The sequence below is a fragment of the Trichogramma pretiosum genome, unplaced genomic scaffold (assembly GCF_000599845.2).
Source record: "Trichogramma pretiosum strain Unisexual culture from Peru unplaced genomic scaffold, Tpre_2.0 scaffold61, whole genome shotgun sequence".
Taxonomy (NCBI): domain Eukaryota; kingdom Metazoa; phylum Arthropoda; class Insecta; order Hymenoptera; family Trichogrammatidae; genus Trichogramma; species Trichogramma pretiosum.
Genome location: NW_019641638.1, coordinates 556585 through 566045, shown reverse-complemented (window position 1 = coordinate 566045; position 9461 = coordinate 556585). Strand labels below are relative to the sequence as shown.

Here is a 9461-nt window from a genome sequence, read left to right as displayed (position 1 = left end):
TATTACGAGACTTACATTTAATCTACATAAAAAAATGGTCAAGTATATAACGAAGCTGTAACATCGTTCTGTTGTTTACGTCGCGCGTAGCATGCACGACCTCTACGCGCATCTTCCGGCAGGCAAAGTTTTGCCTGGAATGCCATGATATGGATAGCGCTACGTTATACGGTCAGTGGTGTGCGAAGCTCGTCACGCATAACCTAAAGTTCTTCGCATCGATACAGTTTGAACTTTGAAATAAAGCGAGTAAGACAGATCGCTCCTCGCCGGTCTTTTTGAGTGGGTTAGTTTTTAGATGCGAATGAATTTTCAAGTGAAAATATGGAATCCAGTGACAATTGTCCTATCAGGTAATTTTCATTTCATGAAAATTGAATCATAGAAATATTAAAACAGTATACTTGATCTGATTGAGGTTATTTCAGAGTGAAAAAGGAGCCTAGCGATGTGCCACTTTTTGAAAACGATAGTGAAATGATTGACGAGAAACCTGATATTAAGAATTTCCAACTCTTACCACATCTACAAGAAAATTCGGTAAGTGTTGATGATTGTAAGTGTAACTTGTATTTCAATTATATATAACTCATATTTGAGTTTTTAACAGACCCATTTCATTCGAAAATTTGATGAAAATCATGATGGTGAATTTGGTGACAAAGTGGAAATAATCGTTGAATGTGAAGACGTCAAGCCAAATATCAATTTACTACAAGTTGAAAAAATTGACGATGATTCCAAAATAAAAGGTAGTGATTATGAAATTCGTAAAGCAATAAAATTCGAGATAGTGGGTAAAGTAAAACAAGAAGTCATTGACGACGATGCAGATGAATCGACTTGGAATTTCGACTCTAAACAGAAAAAGAAAAGAAGAAATACGAAAAAAATGAACAAAGATCATAACCTCAAATCACACATCGGTAAGGTGCACAATGATACAACTTACGCCTGTGAAATATGTGTAAAAAAATTTTCAAATATAAGAAGTCTTAAACGACACGTCAACGAAATGCATAATGGTTTCAAACATAAGTGCGACGGTAAAAAATGTAATCTTAAAATCGATACGAAACGTAAAGGTATGACCCACGCATGTGATATGTGTGGAAAAACATTCGCAAATAGAAGCAATCTACTAAAACACATCAAGCCGATACATAATGGCATTGCTTATGCATGTGATATTTGCAAAAAGGCATTCTCAAGCAAGAATTATCTCAAAACCCACATCAATTCGATACATAATGGGGTGTTCCACACATGTGATTTTTGCGGAAAATCATTTGCTCAAAAAGTTAGACTCAAATATCACATAGATACGGTACATGATGGTGTCAAGCATACTTGTGATGTATGTGGGAAGACATTTTCAAACAAGAGTACTCTCAAAATCCACATCGATTCAGTACATCATAAAATTAAGCATGCATGTTATATATGCCTAAAGACATACTCAAATAAGAGAGGTCTCAAAATCCACATCGATGCCATGCACAATGGTGTTACGTACGCATGTGATATTTGCGAAAAGACATTCTCACAAAAAGCTAATCTCAAAGCCCACATCGATTCGGTGCATAATAGTGTCAGACATGCATGTGATGTTTGCGGAAAGAAATTCTTCGCAAATAGTGTTCTCAAAAAACACATTGATTCAGTACACAATAGAGTCACATATGCATGTGATTTATGCGGAAAACAGTTCTCAGAGAATGGTAATCTTAAAAGACACATAGATACTGCACACAATGGCGTTAGACATGCATGTGATATTTGCGGCGAATCATTTACTCAAAAAGTTAGTCTCAAAAAGCACGTCGATGGAAAACATAATGGTGTCAAACATGAATGTGATGTTTGCGGCGAATCATTTACTCAAAAAGTTAGTCTCAAAAAACACGTCGATGGAAAACATAATGGTGTCAAACATGAATGTGATGTTTGCAGAAAGTCATTTTCACTTAAAACTATACTTAAAACCCACATCAATTCGGTGCACAATAGGGTCACATGTGTATGTGATGTATGCGGAAAGATATTTACAAGAAAAAATCATCTCAAAACCCACATCGAGTCGGTGCATCATAAAATCACGCATGCATGTGATAAATGTCAAAAGAGATACTCAGACAAGGGTAGTCTCAAAAAACACGTCGATTCAGTTCACTATAAAATTGTACATGCATGTAATGTTTGCGGAAATACATTCTCAAGAAAATATAATCTCAAAAATCACATTAACATAGTGCATAGTGGTCTCAAGCATACTTGTGATATATGTCAAAAGAGATACTCAGACAAGGGTAGTCTCAAAAACCACATCGATTCGGTTCACAGTAAAATTTTACATGCATGTAATATGTGTGGAAAGAAATATAAAACGAAGTCTCGTCTTAGGATTCACATTAAATCGACGCATTAAAACCTAATAAAGGTATAAGATTCAATATACAATATTCATATTAATTTAAAATGTTCCACTTATATTTTAAATGATCAGTTTCTTCAATTTTATTACATTATGTAAAATTAAAGTTTAAGTTGAAAAAAAATCAATAAACTATTCAAGGATATTGAATCACAATGGTTTGATATCAATTTTATAATGCTAGTCAACAGCTCTCATTTCTCACAGTTTGATTTCATGACTCATAAACGTCCATCGAACCTGAATTGTTTCAAAACTATTTTTCCTTTGTAGCATATCAATGTTCAATAAATAGATTTTTAAGTGTATACCATAGTTACCACGAATCTAGTCAATTTCTTAAATAAACAATTATCAACGTCCTTTACAAACATTTCAATCGCGACTTTAGCCTTAAGGGTTTTTTTCACAGAATTGCTCATATATAATACATCATGGTGTCGAATCGGAAACAACATAATAGAGCTGCAGCTACCGCTGCCGTCGTTGCTGCTGGGCCCTATTTCTCTCTCTCTCTCCCCCTCTTTTACCCTGCTATAACAGATCGAAGCGCCAATTAACCCGAGCAATTAATTCCCCAACATCGGCATCTAAATCACTCTCGTCGAGTCTCGACTATATACACGAGACGCCGATATACACACATACGGTGTACGTGTGTGTGCCTTGGCAAAAAGCTTTAACCCAGTGCAGCTCCAACGTCGTATCGTAACAACGAATCTCTCGGAGCGATTGCAAAACTCATATATATACGTGTGCGCCTTATAATTCGAGCGATAGGCAGCCGTTACATAGGCAATTGGCAATGGAGAGAATGAATAAGAAATAAAAAAAAAAAAATTAAGGAACGGAAAATTCATTCAACATCATCGAGCCTCGCGACGAAACGTGGCCCTCTCCGTGTGTCTATAGTTGCCGTGTCGCAGTCATACAGTCATCGTCTCGCATTCGCAACATATCGATATGTAAAATATAACAGACGAAAGCACATCGCACAATACGTATATTTCGCGCTCACCCATAGGCCTTTCTACATATATATATGAATGTATAGAGCATCGAGGGAGAGGCGTCCATACGTGTATGGGTGAGCAACGTTGCAAAAGAGAGAAAGGGCAGTCTTAGGTGCATTAGGGAGCAGCGCATATCTCTCTCATGCTCTTTCACTCGCGAGCGTCTCTCGACGCGAAATGCTTTGTTCTCGTCGGTGGCAGAAGAAAATCGACGACTTATCGCTATTAATGCCTTCGATCGCGCGCACACGCACTAATACACTCGCAGATATTACATACATACATACACGTAACTCGTAATACGTTGTTGCGCCTTACGTAATAATGCCCTAGCTAAAGGGTTAACCGTAGTACCCAAGTGCACGCAATTGGTATTAGAGAAAAAAAAACACTCCTTTTTTTTTCTTCGCCATCTTCTTCGAGGGTTTTTTTTTCTCAAAGTCCACAGCTGTATACGGCCCATGCACACTGTGTTTTATACGTGTATAGGCAGCAGATATCCTCTCGTAGCGGACCGAGCAGCAGCACCTTTCACTCGGTCGCGCGAGGGGTTCTGAAAACTATCTGTGTGTGTACGTGTGCAGTTTATATACAGAGAAGAACCTTTTAAGCGGGGCCTCGTCGATGTGTAAAAAAAGGATTCGAGCTCTAGGAGCCGCGGCGAAGGCCCATATGCGCCATTCTCTCTATCTTATGTGCCGCGCGGCCAAATGAACTCGAAAGGACCTGTGCACGGCCTGAGCAGCAGCAGCAGTAGTAGAGAGAAAGAGAACTTAACTAGTTGACCTGCTTAGCCCTATGCGCCGTTGCTGGCTGGCTGGCTGCTGATGCTGCTGATGCTGCTGATGCTGCTGATGCTGATGCATCGTATGTCCCCGATCCCCCTGACACAGAGAGACAGAGAGACTCGTATATATATACCGGGAGCATTTCTTCTCTTCTATTCTTGTAACAAAAACTTTGGGCTACATATATATAGCATATAATACTTAAACTCCCCAGCGGCTATCGAAGGGATAGATGGACTTTTGGATTCTCTCTCTCTCTTCATTTTAAACCCTTTCATGGATACTCTTTTCCTCGATCTCTCTCTATCTCTTCTTCTTATACGTATACTTTTTTTTTTCTTTCCTAAAGGATCGCTCAGTCAGGAATTGGATGACTGGAGCTTTATGTATAAGAAGAAAAAAAAAATGAAAAGGAGTACAATAATGGGGAGAGACATCGGTTTTTTTTTCTCATCGTACGGTATATAGTATAATATGCAGGCCTTTGGCGCAGTGGTACATACACACAGGCGATTTTCATCAGATTGATGGGTGTAGGAGAGCAGCAGTGATGAGTGCTTCTCTCTCTCTCTCTCTGTCCTAAAGAGAACACAGAGAGGGAGTGAAGCGGGGTATATTCGACAAAAAAAGGATTTGGCGGCGAGATAATAATATCTGGGAAAAGTGTAACTTTTTCGTCAGGTGTTGCAAGCCTGGCGTTCGCGAGACGGCCTGCCGACGCTGCTGCAATCGCTCTTACGTGCATTTTATATAATATATATGCCTTGAACTTTTTTGATATTAAAAAGGTAGAAGAAACGCCGCACGTACGATTTTCCTTTTGATCGTGCGCTCGTGTGGAACGATTATTTTTTTCTCTGTTTTCCGGACGGCTCGCAAGTGTAACGAAAAAAAAATTTAATTATTCTTTCCGCTTCTTCAATCAACCCTGGTCTCTCGCGTCGAGCCGGTTTTACTCTTTTTTTTTACTTTTTTTTTATCATACGAGCGTCCGGTCACCCTTTACACATACAAAAAAAAAATAAAGACGAAAAACTAATACCGGGATTTGCTTGGCGAAGCGTAAAAACACGTGTGCGTGTGTCCCGTGGACAAGGGGGGTGGTGGTAGATAGTGTGGGTGCACTCAGACATGAAATATCACCCGAGCGCTTATACACATTACACATACAAGCAGGGTTAAAAAGGTCTCTATCTCTCTCGAGCAATTAGCTAATTGTCGATCGCTCGGCACTGTCCAGTCTATATACATTTGGCAGGTATATATGCATACGTATACGAAAGGCTAAACGCCGAACGATATCCACCTGGCCTCAAAGGGTGTAGATATATACGTATAGGTTCTATACATGCACTCGTCGTGCGCCAGAGGTCGAACAGGTGAAGGATAAAGCAAAAGTTGGTAGCCAAGGGGATGGAGACCAGATAATATACGTATATACCGTGCAATGTAACCCGGGGGCTGCTCTCTGGTCAGTTTGTTCGATAGCGGGTAAGTAACTACGGGCCTATCCTCGCCGAGCTATAGCTCGGGTCGTCGTTGCGGGTGCTAGGCGACTAATAGGCTATAAGGCCTACATATATATACACATTCACGGTAGCAGTGGCTCGCCTTCCTTCTCTTCCCAACACATTCTCGTGTATTATTATATATATTACTAGGCAAAGTAGCCTTGCACGACGCGGCGGTATAGAAACGGGCCATTCGCGGGTCAATATGGATAGCGTGCCCCGGTCGTGCTGCAGCAGCGCAGCACATGCATGCACACGTGTACGGCATGCAGATACGCCACATGCATATAGTACAGTAGTCGAGCTTCTTCTTCGTCTTCTTCGTCTTCGTCTTATTTTTCCTTTATGCGCGCCCATCGTGATGAGCTACTTGCGCGCGGGGTTGTAGGCGGCGCGGATCTATATATAAAGTCTTATCAGGACGATTTCGCCAACGTCTTCCATCGCCCATTCCTTCAGCCTTATATGTAGTATATATGTGTACGAGACCTAATCATGACGTGCGTGATGGCTGTTAAGCTGTAGTCGTCCCGTACGAAGTCGAAGGACGTATGGAACTTATATATACCTGTAATAACGTAGGCCGAACGTTATGCATTATAACGACGAGTCGAGCCGTGTGTGCAGTAGCTACTGCTGCTGCTTCTGTTTCTACTGCACCACCGAGTCGAAGGGACACCGAAGTCGTGTGTGTGTATGTGCGCGGCCGAAAGGATTTTTATAGGTCGTCGCGGGTCACGGATTTACGTGCACAAGTATATATATTCTCTTTCTGCGAGGCAGCCAATAGCTCTAGGCTGCGAGGACATCGGCGTGCTTAGCAGTGGTATAATATATAGCGCCAACCGAGCACCAAACGTGTGGCATCCAATAAACGCGACGATGTGTAATACGTATCGAGAAGAAGTATATATACTCGTGAGCGACCGACTACTCGCGTACATCACGTGATTGCCCCTTTTTTGTGGATATAATGATCCTTGCGTAGAAACGCTCGACATTTTCACAAAAAAGTTTTTTTAAAAGCAAAAGGGTTATTATAAACGGATACGCTGACTACGAGTTAATCCATGACTTTCATTCGATTTGATAGCCACCACAGCAAAGATACCGCAATTGTTTGGAAAACGCGCTGACTTATATACATTAATTTTTAATTTGCCACTTGCAGATTTACAGATCAAGGTACTCGCCATCTACTGGCAGAGACTCAAAGTGGCGTTATGTTATTGAAGGCGGTTAAAGTGGTAATTTTCAGGTCGTTTTAAATTCTCCTTATATTTGTAATGCAATTTTAACAGAAAAAATACAAAAAATAAGCCAATCAATGATAATTCATGTTAAAACATTTTAAATTATCACTTTTTGGTCATTATAACATTAATATTGATAATTCATCATCAATGAGAAAAATGTTTTTCGTATATTCAATCGCTTCGGGGGGGTCAGGAATTCCGCTCCAAATATTATAAACATTCCCGAATTGAACGGATGTTCGCTTCGACCCTATATATTTTTGTTTTATTATAAAAAAAAAAAATTGCATCGTCTCTGTTTCTACAAGCCGACGCCACCAGCCAGCTACCACACCACGGCTATCTCCGGGACGGTGGTAGCAAGAACAGACGAATTTATATATTATATACTCTCCTTCTTTCGTGTCAGTCGTCGTTATATAGCCATGGCTCGTCGTCGCGATGGCGATTTGCAAAGTTCGTCGTCGTCGTCGTCGCCGCCCGTCTGTCGCACATTTGCGACAAGTCACATTATATACATATACCTCGGGTATTTACTCTTTCCTCTCGAAAGTCAGTCGACGACGCTGCGTCGCGCGCAAAAGTACATAACGACCAACGACGTCGAGCGAATTTTTTTCCCTCGAAGAAAAGAAAGAGGGACAGTAGCAGTCGGTATGGGTGTATCTATTTTAAGGTCGGGATTTATACGCGCGCGAAGCCTCGAGGCAGCAACACGAGTTTCGGCCTTTTTTTAAATGATAAGTACGTTGACCCTATATTCTCTGCGTTAGTTACACGGGTCGAGAGCCGCACATGTGTTTTGCGTGGAAGTTTGACCCTAGCACGCGTACATCGACGCCAAAGTTTTAGCATGTGCTTGCTGCTAATGCTGGGGTTTTCAAAATGGTTAAAACGAAAAAATTTCAATTCCTCTCCTCTCCTCACTCTCTCTTTACTACACGCGCGCTATAAATCACTTGTGCGGTCTGCAACTGATTCTATTTCGCCTCGGCGTGTTTTCTTCTTTCATTTCGGTCTTTGCTTTTTATTTGCCAAACGTATAACGCTCGCGACGTTGAGCGATATAAAAAATTTACAGAAAAATTCACGAGCTTCGAGAGAAATTAGCGTACATGCGATACTTTCATTAGTAATCGAAGGGTCTATTTATTTGTTATTTTTGGTTGCCCACACGGTGGTGTTTCACATAGTAATACAACATCCGATATGCTATCTTATGCGAGCTGCAGCTGCGACGTGTGTACATTTATTACACGAGAATCGACAAAAATCATCGGCTGTACTCGATGATTTGATCCAGTCCACCCGCGGGCCGAGCCCACACGCGCACACTTGTAATGTTACGTGCCACGATTAGATGACCCTCGATATCAATCTCTCTCTCTCTCTATAGAGTCTAATTTTAGGCCTGTATAGGAATTTTTCGGAAAATCAGCCACTTATGTGCCTCCTGGCTCTCTCGTGTACGAGACATCGTATGTTTTTTTTCTCTCTTTCACCCGACAAAAAATGACAAAAAAGAATCCGCCCAATTCCAATTCGACACGACGACGAAGGCGACCATAAGAGCCGGGCGCGTATGCAGCAGTTCAAGAGCATTTACAGTCCCACAGGATCAAAAATAGTTTTTCTGTATTATATATATGTGTGTATACTCGCGTCGCATATTGTGCAGCGTGTATAACTGTACATGTATTGCCGAAGAGTTTGTAGTGTATACGTGCACATCTGAACCGAAAATCCTGAGAGATGGGTCCGAATGAGTTTTGTCGTTCGCCCGGTGACGCAGCCAGTATATCCAGCGGATGTGCATCTCGGGGGCTTATTTTAAACTCATTTTGATATTTATGGATGACATTGGACTCACCGCTCGTGTATATACGCTCGCTCGTGTTCGACGATTCATTCGACTTTGTGCTTTCTTATTTTTTTTTGTCGCATTACTTTTTTCGACGTAAAAATACGCGTCTGTTAATTATCCGTATAGTAGTCAAAATTCTGGTGAAGATGCTCAAAATTAATAAAGGCCTACGCAACCGATAAGGAAAGTACGCATAATTAACATTTAATTGACTGGCTTATTCTTAATGGTTTTTGGTTATAATTTTGTTACAAATATTAAGTGAATTTACATGACCTGAAATTGACAGATTGACAGTTTCAAAAAATTCAGACCAGTTTCCAACCGCATCAAATACGACAATATAACTTTAGGCATCTACCACTAGATGGCGAGTACTACGATCTGTAAATCTGCAAGTGGCAAAGTCAAAATAATTGTATAAGGTGAAACGGTCGCTCATTTCGAATGGAGTGAATTCTCGAAGTGAGGAATTTTCAACGAAGGTGCAATGATAGTTAATATCACGAAGTTCAGGCAAGACAGAATCATATTGTCACCAGTCTTTTATAAATTTCAACAAAACTTTTATGTAATTATTTGTCAAGAAAAAATT

At 40.6% G+C, this 9461-nt stretch overlaps 1 protein-coding gene across 1 annotated transcript; it reads left to right on the top strand.

The window, feature by feature from the left end:
* The first annotated feature begins 263 nt into the window (after positions 1 to 263).
* Positions 264 to 1971, top strand: LOC106654020 (zinc finger and BTB domain-containing protein 41-like). The gene is made up of 5 exons (XM_014373708.1): positions 264 to 353; positions 429 to 540; positions 611 to 1579; positions 1709 to 1888; positions 1954 to 1971. The coding sequence occupies exons 1-5, from the start codon at positions 325 to 327 to the stop codon at positions 1969 to 1971; spliced, it is 1308 nt and encodes a 435-aa protein (XP_014229194.1). The 5' UTR covers positions 264 to 324.
* The last annotated feature ends 7490 nt before the right edge of the window (positions 1972 to 9461 follow it).

Bases quoted from the DNA above. Each gene is read 5' to 3' on its own strand.
- LOC106654020 (XM_014373708.1), top strand. From the start codon at position 325: ATGGAATCCAGTGACAATTGTCCTATCAG. The intron at 354-428 runs GTAATTTTCATT...AGGTTATTTCAG, and splicing joins AGTGACAATTGTCCTATCAG to AGTGAAAAAGGAGCCTAGCG. The intron at 541-610 runs GTAAGTGTTGAT...AGTTTTTAACAG, and splicing joins CACATCTACAAGAAAATTCG to ACCCATTTCATTCGAAAATT.